Genomic DNA, 22,430 nt, shown 5'->3' on the forward strand with positions numbered 1-22,430 from the left:
TACAGTATAAGAGTTTTTTTGTAAGCTTACACTGTCATTGTTCGTGTAGTGGAAAAAAAAAAAAAAGTAGTCTTGTGAGATTGTGGATATTATTCTAGTTAAAATGATCCCAGAATGTCAGGAATAGTGTATTGTAATTTATTGCTAACACTCAAATTGGTACACATGTGAGATTATACCAATAAGCCCATCAAAACTTAATTAGTAACTTGGAAAAAAATTGTGGTACAGTACAGTTATTGTACTACTTTATGATCTCCTTTTCAAGTCATTCTGATTCATAAAGCATTAAATTCCTAAATTGAGGTGGAAATTTTGCTGGCATTACTTTTAAATAGATTTATATTTTAAAAGAAAAAAAAAAAAAAGAGATACTACACTGAAAAATAATTTAAGTATATTTCTTTTTTTTTTTTTTTTTTGAGAGAGAGAGATGTTCATCTATCACTAATAGTCTTGGTTAAATTTTATGTTGGAGTCAGAAATGAATAGTAGAAAGAGATGATACTACAGATGGAAAAATGGTATTTAATAAGACTGTGTGTACTAAGTAATTTATGAATTCTCATTAAAAACAAATTAAGATTATATATTCAGGTAACAGAACTTATTCTGTTAAGTGTTTCTTCTGTTCAGCAATTATCAAAAAAGTGAAGTTTCTATGATACTTAGGTTAATTTGATTTCAAAGGAACCTCAAGAGATCCATGGTTTGGCTTGCTATTTTCATGTCTGGGCCAGAAATGAGATCAGAACAGGTTGCTGAAGGACTGATCCAGTTGAGTCTTGAAATCTCCCAAGGACAAGGACAGCACAGTCTCTTTGGACAGCCTGTTCCTGTACCTGGCTCTCCTCATGCAAAAGAAGTTTCTCTTCATATTTGGTCTAGTTTCAAATTGACTTTCATTTTCCCACCATACACCACTGTGAAGAGCCTTCTCTGTGTAACCCACCCAGACCTTCTGGTGGGTTTTTGAAGCCATATCTTCTCCCAGCTGAACAAGCCAACCTGTGTCAAGCTCTTATCACAGATCAAGTGCTCCAGCCCCCAGAGAATTTTGTGGCCATCTGCTGAAGTCACTCAAGAATGATTCTTTTGTTTCATTGGGGGACCCAAAAGCAGATGCAGGACTACAAGAGCTAAGAAGAGGGGGGAAAAACTCCAGCTACTCTCTAGTGTCATTGCAGGGTGTTCTTCCTTCTCAAGTACAGGATTTGATGTTTATCTTTATTGAATTTCCTAGGGCATGTTGGTTCATTTCTTCAGCTTCTGCAAATTCCTCATGTTCCCAAGCGTAGTGACTAGTCATGTAGGTTGCAATGCAAGCTTAATGATTGACTCCTCCATGTGATTGCTGTAGATGTTATAAAGGACAGAACAGGCTAGTGCAGTATTCCTTTTGTCACAAGCCTGCAGTTATAGTATGTCTGATTAACCATTAACCTCTGAGTGTGTTCATGCAACTGGCATTTTACTGATAGTGATGTTGCATCCATTGAGACCTTAATATCCCATCTTGAATAGAAGATTATTTCGGGAGACAAGTGTCAGAAGCATTGATAAAGTTGAGATAAATTTTTATCCACTGCTTTCCCTCCTGTACAAATCCAGTCATCTTATTGTAGAAATCAATCAGCTTGGTTGTGCTATCTGTTCTCAGCAGCACTGTCAATTCCATGTGCTCAGAAACGTACTCTAAGAAGCTCGCCCCAGGATTTCCCCAGGGAGTACAGTGAGGCTGGGAGACAGCTAATTCCCCAAGTCATCTTTTGAGCTCTTAATAGCATGTCTCAACTCCAAATCAGCCTTGGCTGTCCAACCACTGTACCTCCATTTCCTAAGCAGCATTTCTAAATTTCTTGCTTCATAACCTTTCCCTTCTTCCACTTCCTCTATGCTACTTTTTTCTGTGCTGGAGTTTCACCAGAACTACCTGGGCTACTCACCTGACACTTGTTTTCCTGAGTATTGAGATGAATCGTTGATTTTGGCTAATGCTGTCATTAAATACATTTCCTGAGTTTCTTTACCCCTCGAAGCTCCCTCCTCCCATGGACAGAACTCTTAGTTTCTTGAATAAGCCAAAATTTGCTCTTGGTTTGTTCTCTGCTAACTTTTCAGTGTTATTCTTCTCAGAATCTTAAGTACAAGTATTTTGCGGTTGTTATGATCAATACTACCATCTGTGTTTAGCAAATCCAGATTTGCATCAACCATTGTTGGCCCATCCAAGCCAGTATCAAGAAACATTCCTGTCCTCCATTACACTGTAAAAGTTGGAATGTATTGTCCAGTGACTTCCTTCAGTTGTTTAAAGATTGATTTTTTTTTTTTTTTTTCCATCTTGATTGTGTGATCTGGAGTAAATACCATGATACCTGACATTCCTTGGAAGAGCTCTGTTATTACAGAAGGCAGCCCTCCCTTCATCTTCCCTGACTGTGTTTCCTGAAGAGTTCGCATCCGTTCAGTGCAGCCTTCCGTTCTTGTGACTCTTGCCACCACATCTCTATTATTTCAATTGTTATAGTTTTATGATTTCATGTTGAGCTGAAGTTTTTGCTAATTAATCTTTTGCCAGTAGTAGTGACTGGCACCCTCTGTTAATGGAAAAGGAAGTGAGGAAAAAAGCATAACGATCTATTAGAGAAGAGTATTCAGTCCATGAGAGTTGTATGGCATTTTCTTCTTTTGTATGTTCCTGATACAATAATTAAAATCTTAATTTATTTGCAGGCTAGCAAACCTGAAAAAGTGTTGCCTGTCAATTCACTGAAGCTTTATCTTGGAGTGAAAAAGAAAATGAAACCACCAACAAAGTAAGAATAAAATTGAAAAGAAGCTAAATACCATGTAACAAGGTACTGTAGTGCCTTACGGAAAAGGCAGCGTAAAACATTGTGGAACTGGAGAAAGTTGAGAAGCCAGTTGAAGTATGCTGTATTAAATTACCCTCCATAATATTATTTGTTCCGATGTTATCTCTGTTCTTGTGTTCCATGTTAACTCTTCTGTACTAGGAAATTGCTTTATTGATTGGCTTTTCTTAATCTTAAATGTATTATCTCTTGTGGATATGTTTGCTGCCAGCTCACTTAATTTTGGAGTATGTGCCCTGCATTTCATTGGTGGACGCACATTCTTTGCATCAAGAAAAAGGGAAAAGAAGAAAAAAGCAATTAGTTGTGGCCTTTAGTGACAATCCTTGTTGTTCACAGAGGATTTCATTTTTCAGGACCTCTATTATTTTTTATATTTCTCCTTCTAGATGAATACTACTGTGCCCTTTACAAATATCAGTGACTATGTCTCTGGAAAAGTGGAGTGAAAAATGACACCTGTTTTTTTTTTTTTCAGATGTTTCTAGTACTTCCTTCTTTAAAGCCTTGAGACACTGAGACAATAAGATTGCAAACCAAGGGGATTCTAAGCAGACTGTAGCCTTTAAGCAGATTTGTCTGAACTTTTCCCTTACAGCTGGCATATCAAAATGCCCTCCAAAAAGGTCTATAAATTTCAAAGAGTAGTTATCTTGAAGAAAAAGTTGGTGGGATTGGGTTTTGTGGGGTCTTTCATGTTTTTTTCATGTTCTTTTTTTAACAGGACATCATGAGGGGTGTTTCTTGGGTTTCCTTTTTTTTTTTTTTTTTTTTTTTTTTTGTATTTCTTTCTGTTTAATGCAGAATAAGTAGTTGAGTAGTCCAAAATAAAAAGGCAAAGGCTATGCAAATGAGTCTTTGCAGATAGGTTATTTCCTTGAGGCTTATTTTCAGTCTTACCTGTTTAAACTCAGACTACACAAAGTCTCTTCTAGGAAGAGCCCTAGGAATATCTGGGTGTTTTTTTCCACAGCAGAGACTTCCTTGTGATTTCTTTATTGGACACTATCTTAGTAGTAGTTTTGCTTCCAACGGTTTTCAGAAAGAACAGCTGCCAACATGAGGCAGGCAGTCAGCCATGATCTCCAGGACTTGGCTATAAAGTTTTGTCCAGAAGAGAATGCTTATAACCTGTGAGTCAGCTGGGGGAAAATGAGTGAAATAAGATATCAAACACTCAATAGATTTGCAATACGCATTGAAACTTCATTGCCTACAGCTTCAGGAAAATGCTCCTGTCTTGAGTTTCTGGAACTAATTTTGATATTTTTTTTTTTCAGTTGGGGAATTGTAGTGATTTCTGAAAAGCATCAGTGGTATGTAAACATAGAAGACATAATTATTTTAACTTCAATGTTTAATGTTTCTTGAAATGTTCCATTTCAAAATAGCTATGTTTTAACACTAGTAAACATTATTTTGCTTAGATGTCGATGACTTGTTACATTTTTCCTAATTAACTAAACAATTGCAGTTGATATATTTTGGTAATCTTAGGGAGGTTAGTTGTCTGTCTCCTCTCTATGGCCATAAATCAGCAAACAACTTAAAAATTTTTGCATAAAAAATTCATGAAGTCTATACACATGCTTTAAATTAAGCAGATAGAATGCCTTCAAATGGGGTTAGGTGATAAAACTGGGATAATAATAATTCAATGTCTTTTTATGGGAGTCTTAAAAAAAAATGAATATTTGCAACATTCATAAATGTATGTAAATTCTATTTGAACTTGTCTAGAAATTTAGTCTTTAATATCTGTAGCTGCATTATGTTTTTTTTTATTTTTTTCCTTGTTAATTCTGTGTTCTAGGCATATATGTTGTGATGGACAGGAAGCACAGATAGACTGGATGTTCAGCATTTTTACTGCAAAGGTACTAATCTGATCAAATGCAAGAAATGCCGATTTTACTGCTGTTATGAAAATCCCAATAAACTGACATATGTATTAGTTATAGATGCACTATGGATAAACCTACAATACCATTAAGATGTCTGGAGTACACAGTGCATTAATGCTGCAGAAAGATGGTTTTAGTCTTTGAAGACTACTGTTTACAGTCGCATTTTCGTATGAAAGCTGAGAGTTTTGAGGCTTAGGGAGAAGAACATCGGTATATTCTGAGATCTTATTTTCCTCCCGTGTACTAGGGAAGCTGCTTAAAGAAAGACAACTTATTTCCTTTGCAGTAACAAACCTCTTTTGTGTGAAATTCTAGCTGATGACACAAAGGTTATGTTTGTCCCACAGAGCCTGAGCACTCTTTCTGTGGATGCTGTATGCTAGGCAGTCATGAAAAAAAAGGTACCTTGTTTAAACACAGTGGTGGGAACTAGCCTTGTTGGAGAACTGTGCCAACACAGGTGTATTTTTCCTGGTATCCAAGTTAGCTTAGTTAACACTGGCACTTAATTATATTGTCTAAAATTAAGTTGTCTGCTTGTTACTAGCTTGTGAGCAAGGAGGTTTTCATCTTTAGTGCTGAGGAAAACACCTTTGCCAATGGAATTTAGTATTTAAATGGTAAAAAATGAGAGATGGGAAGATGGGAAGAATGCAATCTGACATGAGACTGGAGCAGATTTGAAGTTCGTTAAGGGATTTTGTACTTGGACTAATTTTTTCTTGTCTTACCCATGATATTCAAGGAACTTGGAGGGATATTGCAGTGAATAAACAGTGATAGATTTATGATAACCTGTGAACTTTACATATTACATTAAGTGGGCTGGAAACTGCTGTTGTAATGCATATTTTGTAAACACTTTCCGAAACAGTATCTATATCTCTGACCTTCCTAGGTAGTAGAGCAAGAAATATAATGCACGGCTTCTAAGTAAAACAAATTTTTGTCTTATCCAGCTCCCTTAACTGAAATAGCTATTGTAGTTTCTATGGAAACAGCCACCAACCCTGGCACACATCTCATGGGCATAACATGAGCGGTGTCACAACAAATAGGCTCAGAGGTTATTGATATTGGCTACTTCGAAATAACTCACACAAGCTTTGTAACTGTTGAAACCCTTCTGACATGAAATCACAAGGAAGGCAATCAGTTATGATTCTGATCAGGTAGTGTGGTATGCAGAATGTTACTCTGACAATGTAGATAAAAAAAGCAACAGTCTTAACAATGTTTAAGAGATGCTTTCTAGTGTAACAAATTCACATGCATTTTATAAAGATTATGAATTAATACTGTTTTATGTTGTTGTTGTTGTTAATAATACTTTTATTTTGAATTCTTCATTCTCCTGAGGCCAAAAAATTGATGATACTAATGCGGTACCTTGAGATTTTTTTCTTTTTTCTTTTTCTTTTTAAACCAGTGTTCTGGACAAAAATAAAAGTTAACAGTCTTAAAATTATATGAAAAGTTAAAGTGAAGCTGTATTGTTTTATTAGAATGTACTGCTTAAAGTGCTATTTACATAGATTTTTTTTTATCACACAGCATTAGATCATTGTTTTTCACGTTATCCCCTTTCTAAACAAGAAAACTTTAAATGTCAGCTGAGGTTGTTACTTCTAGTTAAAATTGTCAAGTGAATTACATCTTTAGAGAAGATAACATTCTTCTACCTTACATTATCACAGTCATTGGAAAACTTTATTAGGCTTCAGGCAGCATGTTTCTTTTATGTCAGTAGAGTAGCTGAATTTGGTTTACAATTTGAGAAATAGTGTAAAGAAGATTTTGGAGTACATTTGCATTAACTGATCTGGTGCAATTAGGAGGGAGATAAATCTCTTAATGTGCTCCTAGCTGCTCAAGTAGACCAAAACTTAACGTTAGTAATTTTGTACTGCTATCAGAAAAAGGAAGAGAAAAAAATATTTCTTCATTCCTGAAGTATAAACAGTATAGTGTCTAAATAGGAAAATTAGAATCATAAAATCATAATGGTTGTAAAAGAACAGTAAGACCATCTACTTCAACAATCAAAACATCACCAGCTTGTCCACTGAACCTTTTCCCTCAGTGCCACATCTACCCTTTTCTTGGAAACCTCTAGGGACAGTGACTCTACTACCTCCTTGGGCAGCCTGTTCCAATGCCTTACAACTCATTCTGAGATGTTCTTCCTAATATCCAGCCTGAACTGTGCAGTTCAAAGCCACTACTTCTCATCCTGTCATCAGTTACCTGGGAGAAGAAGCTGGCCTCCACCTTGCCACAATCTTCATTCATGTAATTGTAGAGAGCAATAAGGTCTTCCCACAAGCCTCCTCTTCTCCAGACTAAATAATCCCAGTTCCCTCAGCCACTTCTTGTGACTTGTTTTCCAGACCCTTCCCCAGCTTCACTGCCTTTAGCAGATTAGTAAGTTGTAGGTACCACTATAAGTACAAGAGTACTTTTACTACAGATAGTCAATTTACTCCAGAGTTTATTCACTTTGTACTCTAACATTTAAATACTGAATGAGTTTGGAGGAGATCAGTTGTTGCTTGTAGTGCTATGCAAAGGCAGTCTGAAAAGTATGGCCTGAAACTTCATTCTTTAATTCTATAATAGTTTTGTACAAGACTACTAACATATATAACATACAATTGGAAAGAATTAATTGATATAAAAATGGATGCAATTGTTTACTTCCAATTGTATTGCTTTTGTTTGACTGGAGAGAGGCATACTGTGTTACTATAATGTACAGTTGGGTGGATAAGTCAAAATTATGAATAAATAAATTTATTATGTAACCTAATCCATTGCTAGTATTTCTGTTACATTTTCCCAGAGTTCTACTTCAAGAAATGTTACAGGCACAAAAGAGAAATGGAACTGTATCCCTAAGGCCTTACATTCCTTAGGCTTGCTGAAAATTGATGGAGGCGATTTCCTTCAGATGCTCACTTAAAGCCTTGTAGCCACTTTTGGAATCACTTCTACTTTTTATGTCTTAGAAATATAGAATCATTTGAGTTGGAAGGGACCTCTAACAATCATGTATTCCAACTCTGCTGAAATGAACAAGCATACCTGCAGCTAAATCAGGTTGCTCAGAGCCCTATCCAGCCTGAGCACAACTGTCCCCAAAGATGGGGCATCCACCACCTCTCTAAGCAACTGGTTTTAGTGCTTCACTTACCCTTATTGTGGTCCACAATAAATTGTTTTTGATCTTTTCTTTCAAATAAAACATTATTGATGTTTTATTAGAAGAAAAATGAATGTTCTTAATGTTCACAAGGGAGAGCTTTTACAACAGAACAGTCTTTTATATCATCCAGGCCAACACCGTGTGTACTCTTGCACTCCAATATGCAAATATTTCTCTATATTGAGTTCTGGTTGCTGTATCACAGCAACCCTTTTGGCCTGCCTGGGCTGCAGTGAAGATAAATTGTCTTGGGCTGCATATGCGTAGATTGCTCTGAATGTAATGCCTTCTATTTATTTCCATGGAAGCTAAAACAATAGTACAATAACACTGCTTCATGGAGCAAATTCTCAGTTACAAGATGCTAGCTAACCACCATTAGCTATGCATTTTTGTGTGTTGTGGATGGGAGCCTGCATGCTGCACTCATACAAATCTGCACCAGTGGAGTAACTCACTCTTGCTGTTGTCACTCTAAAAACACACCGCCTACCGCATCACTGTACTCGAATCCACTGTTTGGTCTCCATAAAGTTTCAGCAGATGTCAATGAGCAAAATTTTTTCCTTATGGAAGAATTCAATTATGCACTTTTACTTCATAAGCACTTCTATATCAGACATCGTTCTGTCAGACTGTCCCTCTGTTGCTGTCTGTTGCATGGCAACAAAATGTAATGGAATATTGGTGTGAAGGTTCAGCCTCTACTGCTATACCACCAACATCCACCATTGTTGTGGTCAAACAAAATAAAATGGGAGGCATTACTTTTGGAGCTACCCTTATAAAATATTTAACACACCTAATTTATAGGAGTAATGAAACATTTTAATTTTTAGTATTTCTTATTAAAACATAAAAAGAGAAAGTAACAAAACCATGAAACTAGTGGGATATTTGACCTTATTTTTGTGAAACTAATGCATCAGGCTGTTTTGATTTCAGTGGTTTCAATTCTTAGTGAGTTCTCAAGGTAATAGTCAGAGGTTTTTGTTGAAATTTTATTTTTTCTGTGCTTCATCCTTGAAAACAGTTATGTACGTAATACCGAAGAGTGATGACATGAAAAAGATCTGATTGTAAAGCAAGGGATATTTCTCTCTGCTAACATTGGGCTTATAAAATCCAATAGAGAGATGTGATCACTTTTTTTTTAGTTGGATGTCTGATTGCAGCTCTACATCCCATTTGAAAATCTGCAGGTAACATATTTGTGTTGACTGAAAATAGAGTTGCAAATATGCCAAAAAAAAGTGATAATTTTTTAGGCAATATTGAAACCTGTTCTCAAATTTCTTTATCATAATAGAAAGTACAGCTACATATTTTTTTTTACTTCTCACAGGAAAGTGTTTAGCCAGTGAATCAAAACACATACATTTAATTGCCGTAACTTCAGCTAACAATGCACTGTGCCCCATGTCTTGTTTTCAGCCCAGATAGGTTTCATAGTACACTGAAGTTTGCTTCGTGCTGAGTGACAGTTGCACACCCTGGGCCTGGCCAACTTGCTTGACAGGGCAGAGCTGCTGCTGTCATGGGTGGGCTGCACTGCAAGCTGTGCTGGGCCACATGTGGACTGTGGGTTAGACATGCCTGCTATATTGCTTGTCTTTCTATTGAATTTAATTTGAAATATTCAGGTAATGATTTTTTCTTTCTCTCTTTTCCCAGTTATGTTTTTCACTTGAATAAAGTTGCATACTTTGGGATTCTCCCCAGAACTGACTTATTTCAATAGAGCAAGAGAAGAGCAAAAGCCAAATTTATTTAAGTGTAGGTTATGTTTTTTGGGGGCATTCAGACTGTCAGACCATTTCTTTCTGGATAAACACATGCTGTTATTGTAGAATAAGCAATATTTTTCTCCTGAGTTATTAATATAAATTTTTAAACATGTTTGCAGATTGGGATAGTATTATTTCAGAAACTTGTATTAGCTCTTCTGAAAGCATGCTTTTGTGGAATTTGAAAGTTTTGGAGCAAATATATAGGTTTGTCTTGCATGAGGGTGTTTTCTATTACTAGTAGATAATTGTATTGATATGCAGTGTGGACAGAAGATCAAAATGCATGAAAATTGCATAGAGACATTTTGATTCTGTTCACCCAGTATTGTGCGGCATTTATGAACTATTAATGTAATTTTAAGCACCATACTGAGTTCCCCCTCTCCCAGGAGAAAAATGTGGTGTCGTATAGTAGATAGCTTTTTCCAAGGCAATTTTACATACAAAAGAATGATGTATCTTTATGAAATTGTACTCCAAAAATAAGGAATTTTTTTTGTTCTTCAGCATGCCAGTATATGGCCGCCTGCTGGAAAAGCAAGAAAACAGTCTATAACTAAAAGTCCAAAGATTGGAGGTTTACAACTAATTCCCATTCAACAGGAGAAGAACACTTGTAAAATCAGAGGGAGTACAGAAGTAAGTAGGGTTTAATCTTGGTGTGGAAGTTCTAATGACAATGCTGTACTTCTAAATAGTCCAGTAATAATGACATCTTTAGAGCTGGATAAATGGAAAATGTAGGTGCTCTTACTGTCAAAATTCTTTTCATTGTATGATCATTAAATGATTACTTAGGACAATTTAATGTAAAAACAAAGCTATCCTATTGTGACCTAATCTTGTGTCAGCAATTTGGCTGTTCAATAAATCAATAATGGATTTTATTTGTTTATTTGTTGAGCAAGGTTTGTTCACTGGAAATAAATAGGACTACTGTACATTACAGGTTTATTTCAATAATGTCCTTGAAAACTTTCGAGCATATGTGTTCTGTCATACCTTTTCTGCTCTCCACAGTATCTGTTAGGGGTTAGTAATATGCTCAGTGAATGTAACAGGAAATCTCAACTGGAACTAACTACAAGATTTTTTTTTTAAGTTGTAATATTTTTAGTCTCAAAGAACAAGGTCAGAGTTTAATTACAGATGTTTATGGAGACTGACTTCAGTGTCTCTACAATATATGCACTAATTATATGTCTCAACCTTATCATACAAGCTTAAGATGAATTTCTGGCATCCACGTAGAGATACCAGTGCTTCTGGGAGGACTTTTGTGCCTTATTTTCAGCTGGAAAGATGCAGTGGTGGTGGAGTCAGCGATTTGCTTAGGGAAAATAGTGGTAAATAATCTGAAAGCTGAAGAGAAGACATGCTGGAAAACAGTTTGGACCTTAGACTGCATGCAGTATTGTTTCTTGCATGTCTAAGAAGATTTGGAAATATAATATGGAATATGTTATTGTCCTTTAGAGACAACGTTTCAGGCAGAAATCATTGGAGTTGACTCAGTTCCATAACAAACCAAAAGCAAAAATAAAAGTGGTGCTTTATTAAAAAGCACCTTCATTTTTTTTTGTCTCTTTTTGTTATGCTTTTTTAAAAATGCATTTCATTTCTGCTCTTTCTTAACAAGGATTATAATACAGTGTGAATGCAGTTATTTTTCTCTCTCGTTTACGTTGTCCTTTTGTTTTAGCTTTTCTCAGGAAAGTACTTCTTGAAAGACTTGAAGTTCCTTTTAATATTTGCATTTTTAAACAATTTGTAAATGAAAGGAAAATACAAGTCTTGTCATTCAAAAAACTCTATAACCCTTAGGTATATTTTTAATTCTTGTATTCTGGATTCTGGATGTATGATGGCTGCTCTAAAAGTAGTGCTTTATATTTTATTATGTTGGCCCCCAACGTCAGAAGCAGATGTTTGTGGTATGACAGTGAAGACTGAACCTTCCCACCAATATTCTGTTACGTTTTGTTGCCATGTGACAGATGAAGGCAGAGAGGCAGTGTGACAGAATGATGTCTGACATGGAAGTGCTTATGAAGCAAAGGTGTGCCATTGAGATTGAAGAAAAATTGCATCCACTGACATTCATCGATGCTTGCTGAACAAAAGCGAACAAAGGAATGCTGTGAGGTGGTGGGTGGTGCATTTCAGCAGAGGTGATAGTGACAGTGGGTCACCTCCACTGGTGCAGATTCGTACGAATGTGGCATGCAGGCTCTTGTTCATTGTTGGTGAAAATGCTAATGGTGATTACTATGTTAAAATGGTATTTTGTAGCTGAGAATTTTATCTATCAAATAGTATTATTGCGCTCTTAGTATTTGTTATAGTTTCTACAGAAATAAATAGGAGGCATTACTTTCGGAGCAACCTACATACATTACAGATTTATGATCTGTTCTTTGAGACAACCTCCATCCTAAAAGGCTGGAATCTAGTTTTCTTGGATTTTGAGCTTCAATATTTTAAATCCTCAATACCTTACAATAACGGAAAATCTTTTTTTTTTTGATTGTTGGTGTGCTTTGTTAACAAGGACTGCCTTATTTTGTACGCTGCAACTCGGAAAACATTTCTGTTTGATCTTATAAATACAAGATCTCAGTCTCTATCTATGACTATATATTGACAAGTTTTATACAGGCAGTATTTGTATATTTGAAGAAGAGTAACATCAAGTTTGATAACAGAAAATAAAAATATAACACTTTTTTTTTTTTTACATGGAATGTCAAAATCAGAATGAACAGTAAAAGACTGGTAGAAAATGAGTAATTCATATAAGTAATTATAGGTTAATGCAGCACAGCACTGTAGTTTGTGAGCTGATACATATCTATTTGTAGACCACAACTTCATTATTCCCCGATTTGTAGTGCTTCTCCAATAAACAAAAATACCTTATTTTGAAGTGTTAGAGACTTATGACAAAATAAAGCATTTTCTGAAAGGCACTGGTTTATGAAAAATGGAGATGTGCTTTACAGAATAGTGTGAAAACTTACAGTAGAAATGTGATCTAATTTGTCTTATAGGCAGGAAAAGAGACTGAAAGTTCTCCAGATGGTTAAAAAAGAGTCATAATTTTGCACTCTAAAGATGGATGGGGGAAAAAAAATGAATTATCCCAAACCAACAAGATTAAAATGTACATTCTGGTGCTAAAAGTACTGTATAGAGAATGTATTTTTTATATATATTTATCAAATATCAGTAAACTGATATTTATTGAAAGTAATTTTCCTGTTTGCTAAAAATATATTACAAAACATCTAAAAACATTTTTGTAACTAAAAGTTCTCCTAAGGACAGTTAGAATCAGAAAAATTCTAATAATTCTACAGCACTAATATTTGGGCATTAGGGTTCTTGTATGTAGTGTATATATGGTACTTTAAAAGAACCAAGTACCGAGTCTGCATTAATAATTAACAACTGCCAACATACATGACTATTTCAGAAAACTAGGCATCTGTTAATTTTGAGCTGTATTTGATCTGTTCATAATTACATTATACAAAGCTATTTTTGGAAGTACGTTTGTTTATTTCTTGTGTTTTACTGGGGGGGGGCAAAGGGGGAGCAGTTTCATACCCATGGCAATTTATTATATTTCCAGAAGTATACTCAGTATTCTTCTTCTTAGAAGAAGCAAAATTATAATATGATGTAAAAAATCTTTAAACAGAAGATTGTTGGTCCTGATTTATACTTCATATCTTAGTTTATTGAATAACAATAGGTGACTTGGATTGTGTTACTGTTTTCTGAAAGGTGGTGCATAACTGGTATTTCACATTGTTATTAGCGGGTAATTTTCATTTTTTGGGAATGCAATTAAAAAATACTGTCCTCCATAACGCTAAACATGATGTGAAAAAAATAACCCAAGCTTTTACCTGCTTTTTTAGAAACTATTTTTATATCATCCAAGTATTTGTTTCGTTTATTACTGAATAGATGCTAGTTCTGATGCACAGAGATAGACTTCATTGTATAGCTTACGTCTCTTTAACCTAAGCATTTAATATTTATTATTTTCCTTCCTGCACTTCACCTAATTTTCTGTATCAACACTCTGTCATCCGGAAGAAATAAAGAAATAAACATGACTTTAAAACAAATAGAGTAAATAGTAGAGGAATATATTGTAGGCAGATAGTTCTGTTTGTGGAAAAGCCTGCCAGCTGTAGAGATAATGATCTTTTGGAATTCAGTTTCTTTCATGTATGACATCTCTGACTACTAAAAGACACTCAAGACTGAGAAGGACTTTTTTCTTTGTCTTTATTGTACAGCAGTCATTCTGTTTGGATGGATCTTTTTTGAGTTGTTCACATTTTGTGCGTGAGCAAACTGTATTATGGAATCTTGGTACCTTATCTGCTAAAGCAGCCATGAAAAAATTATTCAGTTCTAGAGGGGAGATAGTTTAGATACATCTACATGAGTATCCGAGTTAGAATCAGGAGTGTGCTTTAGGAGCAAATCCTGCTATGTTGTTGTTCCCATTTACTGTATTTTGCTTTGAGTTGCTTCAAACTTTTCTTCGAAGAATGGCTTTAAACTGAAAAAAAGGTAAACGTAGGTTAGATGTTAGGAAGAAACTCTTTACTCAGAAAGCAGTGAGGTGCTGCAATGGTTTGTCCAGAGTAGTTTTGGATGCCCCATACCTGGGGACATTCAAGGCCAAATTAGATGGGGGCCTTAGTAGCCTAATCCAGTGGGGGCTCTACTCATGTGAGGGGTTGAAACTGGGTCATCTTAAAGGTCCTTTCCAACCCAAGCCATTCTATGATTCTATTACTCTACAACTCAATGAATAGTAGAGTGATTCTGGAGCTTGTGGAATTGGACTGCTTTCAGACAAAATTGGAGCAGGCATTCTGCAAGAGCATATTTAGTGTACAAAGTAGACCTTTTGACAGTTCAAGAAAGCTAAAGTTCATATGAAGCTTTGAAGTGTAAATATCAGGTTCAGAGCACTCTTTCTGTTCAAGTGTGCTCTTAAATGCCCACAGTATTTGCAGATTTAGCCATGGCACGTAATTTCCCTCTCAAGTCTTGCAACTTAAGAACTGAATACAACCCACCAATATAAAACAGCTGTATTGCCATCAGTTTGTTTTTTGAGTTACCAACATGTTACTTAAAATTGCTAGTCAAAATTTAAAAAAAAAAAAACAAAAAAAAACCAGTCTTAGTAATTTGCCAAGTACTACTGAACAGTTGCTGAAAATGTTTGTGCGTTTGTATGTTTATGTAATGTAAATGTTTATGCAAAACTATATTTTGTGCATTCACTTATTTTAGACATTAAGTTATTAAAATTGCCACATTTTCAGTAAGAGTTCTGATAAATTAAGAGTATATGGATCTGCTGAAAAAAAAATTAATCTGCTGTGATAGAGTGTAAAATTGAATTGTAAATACGTGAAAATACATAAAAATGCATGTCTTCAATTCATTGTCATGGGCATTTTATTGAAAGATTAAAGTAATTTCTAGAAGTATCACTAGTTGAGAAAATATGCTCACCAAAAAATGCTTAGAAATGATAATGGCATAAATTATGGAAATTTAGAATTATTAAGTATGCTATCTCAGCTCGTTAGTAAAATTGATTATTCTTTAAAATGTTATGTGAAATCAAAGAACAAAAATTGTAATATAAATATTATTGATTATAGTATTAATGTGAATGATCTTATTTATCTTTATTTGTTCACTCAGGATATACAGTTAAAACTGGGGAAGCCAAAACTTGATGAACATAATGAAATTGACCTAGTGGAAGAAAGAAAAAACTTGAAAGAAAAAGCATCTATTGTGGCACAGTGTTTAGAACGCAAGGAGGAGAAAGTGCGAAATCATGCCAAAACACGTCAGAGTTTTATCTCTGCTGAGGAGATGGGTGTGGGAATGGCTGACCTGTGCCAAAGATCACATAAGCCACTGAAAAAAAACAAGAACAAAACAAACAAGAATACATTGGAATTAGATAACAAACTGCCATCAAATGTGATTCAGGAATTAAATACAGTGCTGCAGAAAAACAGAACGCTTCATGATGAAACATCCAGCTGATGTCCTAAATCTGAAGTTTAGAAAATATATTTTCTGGACAAAAGTATGTGGTTTTTTTAGTGTCTATAGTTTGTACAGTGCAGAGAAAACTTGTTTATATACTACTGTTGATTTTGTAAGTATGCCATGGTATAATTTAAGGTTGAACTGAGAAAGCTGATTTTGCAAAAATTCTGAAATCTGGAGGTTTTGCTATGTGATACGGTGGCACCTGGATTTTGTCTGCTATTTTTTTGTTGTTGTTGCATATTTTGTTAGATGTAAGAATTCTAAGCACTATCAAAAGCTCTTGCTCTGTTTATATTCTGTACCAGCCTGTAAGTAGTGGTGGGAGATTTTAGAATGAGGACAAGATGTACACTGAAATTCATGCTGTTAATCTACAATATTTTATTTGTTTAACACTATAAAAATGAGTAACATCTGCTTAAGTGTGATTTTTTTTTTTTTTTTGCATATAACTTATTTTTATTTAAGAATGCCACGAGTCTTATTCCGTAAATTCATCCTCAGAGCAACATGAAATGAATTAAAATGGAGAGCGATACAATAGATAAGGCAATGCATTAGTTCAATGAGCTTGCATCTCTAAACTGTGTCTATATTGTGTACATCTGATTATGATATTTTTGGGAATGATTTATGTTGTTACTGCATTTCATCCCATATAGGACCAATTTATCTTTTCTCCTCTTTCTGGTAATTACAGGTGCCATAACATTTCTCACATCAGTTACTTCTATTCTTGATTGCATTGAGGAACTTAATTGGAAAAATAATTTGTTTGAAGAAATCAGACAAATTATTCAATGTATCTGGTAAATCTGTTAGTATGTAGAGCGGAAGTGAGATTAAAATCAAATGTTAGTGTTTTTTATTTATTCTTCTGGCACATAGCACTGAGAAAGCAAGTTTTGTCTTTCAGACTTTGCACTATCACATTTAACCAGTTGTTAAATCTGAAACGAGCTTGTACATTTTGATTTTCCCAGTGCACTATTGACTGTTTTGCTACTTTTAATTTGTAATTGAGCCTCTTCTAATCATTGAAGCTCTGGCTTAAGAAAGCACATAAGCCAGAACTTAAATTGTATTGACTAAAGCCTGTGCTTAATGTTAATAAGCACATTCCTAAATGCCAAACTGAATCAGGGCCTGCTGCTGTTGGGGGAAAGTTACTTTGCTTTCTGTCTGAGGCTGGACCTGAATGTACTGTTTACAGCTGTATTCTTATTTGCAAATATTTTTCAGTATTGAGTTATGGTTTCTGTATTGTTTATCTTTTTACTGAGTTCTTAAAAATGACATTCACCTCACTGCTGAAAGCCTCATGCATCATTTAAGCCCTACACTAATGGAATAAATGGAGCAATAGAAAGATTTTGTGCACTGGAGTGAAGAAGTCTGTGAAGAGAATGTTTTGTTTATTTTTATTGGAACTGAGGACTACAGAAACATTTGTTCTACTTCAAAAGCAGACCTCAAATAAAATATCTGTAGGGCTACTATTAAAGGGACCTAAAAATCAAGATTAAAAATATATTTAAATATTTACTTTCAGTTACAGCTATACTATCTTTAAACTGTTAAATCCTCAGTGGAAATGTTGTTTCAGTAGCTACTATAAATATCTTGTTTTGTATGTGTATATGTACATGCATTCCCACTATATAAGTATATTTTTGCATAGTTAGGTGCATATCTGCAGAGGCATACTGAATGTTGACAGTGCGTACCTGAGGAAAGTTCCTTTGGGAAAGTAGGTATTAAATTTGCAGTGGATTATTTCAAAAGCAAAAAAAAGTTTTGCACCAATTACATGACATAGAATTCTTGCACTACGCGTTTCAGGCTGCTTTAAGACCTGCAAGAATAAATGTTTTCTTGCAATACCTTCATAGCTGCTGATGTTTTATTGTTCTTCTGACTTGTGGAATGATAGTGTAATTTTCAGGGAATAAATGCTAATTATTTGAATAAATACTGTTTCCTTAAAATAAATGATGGATTTATTTAAAAAAAAAAAAAAAAAATTTCTGTACCCACTGAATAGCCCAGTGAGTGTTTACTATCTGATCTGCAAAATGTTAAGTGAGACACTGACTTTGTTCATTCTGTGACAGTGGGAAGGCTAGAATTAAAGTCTCAGTAACTCTCAGGTTCCTCATTACTTTGACATTATATGTGAAAAGTTGATAGGTAAGCAAGATGTGTTTTTAGTTTGAAAATCACTTACTATTTTGGATTTTTTTTTTTTTTTGAGACAAAAGTTTTTCCCAGATACTATTTTTGGCTTACAGTTCAAAAGAGCATTTCCAGTTAGTTTTGTGCATCAGCAGAGATCCCATTAGCATGGTGTCAAATTGACTAGCTGAGATTTAAAGATAAATTTGTGTATATCCCAATTCTTTAGTTAAAGGGAGGGATTGGCTGTATTTTTTTTTGTTTTTTGGGTTGTTTTGTTTGTTTTATTTCTTTATTGTCAAGAGCTCTGGGCTGCTGTGACTGAAATGTGTTGCAGGGATTCCATGGACTTCTGTCTTCAATACAGCAGCACCCCTGGTGTCCCTTCCACTAGTGCATGTAACGTTTTGGCTGCCCAGCAGATGTAGGTTCTTCAGAGAATAAAAGTTACCAGTGTTTTACCTCACTTCTGAGACTCTTCATTCCCCTGATATAGTGGTTGACACAATTTGTGTTCTTCAGTGCTGCTAAGTTATCACCAGCCCCACGTATCAAGTTCCAGATTAAGGAATTGGGAGGAAAAAAACTTCACTGTTCTGCTGTGGATGGTGGTGGTGTCAACTGGAGTCTGCAGGTAAGGATTAAACACATCACTGGCTGAGGTGCTTCCTTGTAAGCCTGCACTGTCATGTCACCTTTCTGATTTTTATATCCTGTTTTTCTATGCAAGCTGTTTTAGTGTTTAGAATTAGTTTAACTGTTGCTGACATCTGAATTAGAAGAACTTTGGTTGTGCTTGAGTCCCAGTGGAAACTGAATTAAAAAAAACTCAAGTACTGACTGTGATCACAGCATGCTCTAAAAATTACATTGGATTTAGGCTACTTAAGGCAAATCTGTGGTTTCAGTAAATTGCACTGGAAAACCTGAACAGTGTGCATGTCCGAGAGAGAAGCAGATTACTTTGGTAGATGGGTGGATGAAATGTATTCTGAGTTGAATTGCTTAGAAAAAAAATATATACTGACTTATAAAATGAAGTCTACTGCAGAAAAATAAGGAGAATCAGAATGCTTAAATATGATTTGGTCAGTACTCCTTCTTCTGAACCATTAGAAATAAATATTCTCTGTACTGTCAAAAAACCTTTGTAATATTCAGTGTTTCTTCAATCTAGATTCTTCTCTAAGAACTGAATGTGGGGGAGGGGTAGAGAGAGTGCAGAGTGGAAGCTTTGCAAAGTTTTCTTCATGGTTCACATGATTTTCGCATGTACTTCATGCAATTCTACTGCACATGGATTTCATCTACTTATTTAATAAAAACAATACTGCTATTTTAGTCCTTACCATTGCGTTGTGTAGCAGAAATGCTAAATCAAGGCTTGAAGAAGTGATTGAGCAGCTGGTGGGAAGGTAGGGCCAACCCAGGGGAGCTCAGGTGCGTGCAATGCACCTATGGAGCATTTTCACAATGGAGCCAGGAGCCACCCCTTCCCACACCTCATTTAAGGGTTGGTAGTGGAGATGAGGCTATCTCTATGGGAATCCCTGCCTACCTGTGGCATTCCAAAGGTAAGCAAATTTTCTACCTTTGCTTTTGCATCTACAGCTGCTGTATCTGGGCTTGTCTTCATTTGCTGCAGTCACAGACTGCAGCCACCCCACTATTATTGGTGTACTTTCCATCACATTATGATCATTACGTATGGCTAAGTATATGATTACTTCTTTGATAACATTCACGTTAAGCTTTGCTACTTGTTTATACTAGAAAATCATGGCAGTTTCTGACAGAGGAATAAGTATTCTGAAGAGGAATAAGGATGTGGACTGCAGATCTTCATGTCATTTTTAAGAGGCAAATGTCCATTTATTTTATTTTGCTTGAGTTCTGATGTCTTAGGGAGCTTTAGTACTTGCTTAGTCCATCTGATCTTGTGTGCTTCATGTTTTTGATCCTATTTTGTGTTGTAGGCTATGAGGCAATCCTGATCTTTAGGTTGGCTTCAGCACATGCTCCCATTCTGCTTATTGAAATGATCTGTTTTTGATCTGCTGTTTTAATTTATGACTCAAACTTTAGTTTTCTATTAGATCTCATAGTGCGTTTGGCTGTTGATTCTGACATGATTTGCAGATGTCTGTTACAGCCAAACTCACTTGATTAAGCTTGCTTTAACATTCATCTTATGTCCTGGTAGAGATCATCTCAGATTTTCCTTATGGAGACAGGAATTTCTCTGAACTGAGCAAGAGAGGATCAGGTTTAGATTTGCACGTGTAAGTGTTCCATACAGACATATGTTTCTGTAACCCATTTCTGTAAAAGCCCCTGAAATTTTGTATATTTACATTTATAGTCCACAGCAAATCAGAAAACAATCTGAAGTGAATGTACACTGTTTGCTTTTTAAAGTTATTTTACTTCAGTGACTTAATGATCCTATAATATGTATTGTGCCTTGTAATAAGAAAATGCAATTTCTTGCAAATTATACCTTTGGTTACATAAACAGGAAAGCTTTTTCTTTCAGAACTTAATTAGCATTGGCTTGTCCAGTACTGCAGAATATTTAAGAACTAATAGCTCAGGATAAATTGAGGTTTGCTGTATGTATGAGTTTTATAACTTGTCATTTTCTCTGCTATCTACGTTTCCAATATGTTCCATTTAAAAGTTAATGTGTTTGTATTTCACTAGTTTTGTTTTATGTGTTTATTCAAATTACAGCATGATTGAAATATAATTTCTTCAGACAAGCATTAGCCATAAGCATTTAGCTTTACTGTGCCTTAGCTGTTTACATCTGTGATTGGTGTCCTGCACTTAAATTTGCTTTTGGGTGCATTTATTTATTTGGTAACTGTTTACTTGTTCAGCTGCACAGGAACTGTTCAAGCTCATTAGATTATAAATTCTGTAAATTGCATATAGTAGACCTAAGTTCTTCCTACGTAGAACACGCTTTCAAATGAGATTCCTCAGAGGATTTCCTTCTAGGTGAAGCCAGGTTTCATAGGTTATTACACAACTCTCATGTAGGTGAATACCAGTCTTGGTTAGCTTGCTGATTGAAACAACAGGATGCTTTATCCATAGTCAACAGCCTCCAGAATTCGTTCCTTTTTTGTCCCTTTTTGATCTAATATATAGGACAGCTTGGATAGGTGAATCATTTTTGAAAATGCTGGCATGAGTTCTGTTCTAAGATCTTTAACACTACTGTACAGAAAAATGACATCTGTAAAATAGAAAAAACCTCACCGTTTGCTTAAAAAGCTTTTTTTTTACTCTTAACAGCAAAATACAATTCCAATTGTTTAATTTTTCTCCTCTGAGCTTTTAAAGAAATCTTAGTAGCCTGAGCTTTCTATGAATTTTCAATGTTTGTAACTGAGTTTCATTTAGGAATTTTATCTTCTAAAGTTTAAACCTCAATGGAGAGAAGTTATGAAATGTGAAAGATTTTTAAAGACCTTTTGCTAAAGGCTTGCTTTCCTACATATTATATACATCTTTGCAGTGTTAAGTTCTCAATGCATGATGGTTGTGCATTTTTAAAATATCAATCAGAAAAAAAAAAATTCCCACATATGACTGAATTCATTAAAAATACATATTTAGGATACCATCTTTTGCTATCAGAATTTGTCAAAACAACCTGGTAGAATTCAGCAATGTATTTCTATTGAAAGTCAACAGCTATGAATCTCTTGAAAATAAAACCTTAATTTGTTATGGCCAAAAATGAAGAAGTTATCACAGTGAATCTTAAACGACTGCAATTCCCTGCCGGTTTCTCTTGTTGAATCTTTTGTGGCCATCTCCTCTTTCTCGTAACTCCTTTGGTTCAAAAAATTATTATTGTTATTATTTAAATTTCCTAATGCATAGTGGGCATTATTGTCCAAACCTAGGTCTTGCAAGTGGTGCATATCTGGTCATGAGTTACTTACTGTTATTTACTGTTCTGCCATAGCTTTCAGCAGTTCATGACTAAAATGGCTTGCAGAGTTCTACAGTTAGTCTGGTATACGTAGAAGACCCGGGAGAAGAAGTGAAACTTCCTTCTTTATAAATAACATAGTGGGTTTTCAAATTTGAGCATATCCTCTAGCCTATACCAGAGATTTTGCACTCCAAAGGGGTATAAAATGCTTAGCTTAGTTGTAAATGGTCTTTGTTAGAGTGACTATTTTATTTTCATGCTGAACAATGAGCAATAGTGGAGACTGATGAAATCTGAACACTGAATTGGATCTCACCTTTCTGTTTCTTTGATTTTGTTTCCTGTTTCTTTTAAAAGTAACACTTTAAATGTGTCAACAGTTTATGGGCTGGTTTGGCCCGGTTCCACAGC

The 22,430-nt window shown here is 35.1% G+C and overlaps 1 protein-coding gene across 7 annotated transcripts in view; it reads left to right on the plus strand.

Annotated features, from left to right (window-relative positions):
* ARAP2 (ArfGAP with RhoGAP domain, ankyrin repeat and PH domain 2) overlaps positions 1–20,418 on the plus strand; it is a 116,219-nt gene extending 95,801 nt beyond the window's left edge. For 5 of the 7 annotated variants that reach the window (XM_090139570.1, XM_090139567.1, XM_090139568.1 and 2 more), the window contains 5 exons: positions 2,737–2,819; positions 4,160–4,195; positions 4,693–4,756; positions 10,289–10,420; positions 15,530–20,418. In XM_090139570.1, coding sequence (XP_089995696.1) covers positions 2,737–2,819; positions 4,160–4,195; positions 4,693–4,756; positions 10,289–10,420; positions 15,530–15,883 — 669 coding nt within the window. In that variant the 3' untranslated portion in view covers positions 15,884–20,418. Of the gene's footprint in view, positions 1–2,736; positions 2,820–4,159; positions 4,196–4,692; positions 4,757–10,288; positions 10,421–11,778; positions 11,841–15,529 lie in introns of all 7 variants that reach the window. The other 2 variants (XM_090139571.1, XM_031588454.2) reach the window with 2 other exon arrangements.
* The last annotated feature ends 2,012 nt before the right edge of the window (positions 20,419–22,430 follow it).

The sequence above is a fragment of the Phasianus colchicus genome, chromosome 4, assembly GCF_987193195.1.
Source record: "Phasianus colchicus chromosome 4, bPhaCol1.hap1.1, whole genome shotgun sequence".
Classification (NCBI taxonomy): domain Eukaryota; kingdom Metazoa; phylum Chordata; class Aves; order Galliformes; family Phasianidae; genus Phasianus; species Phasianus colchicus.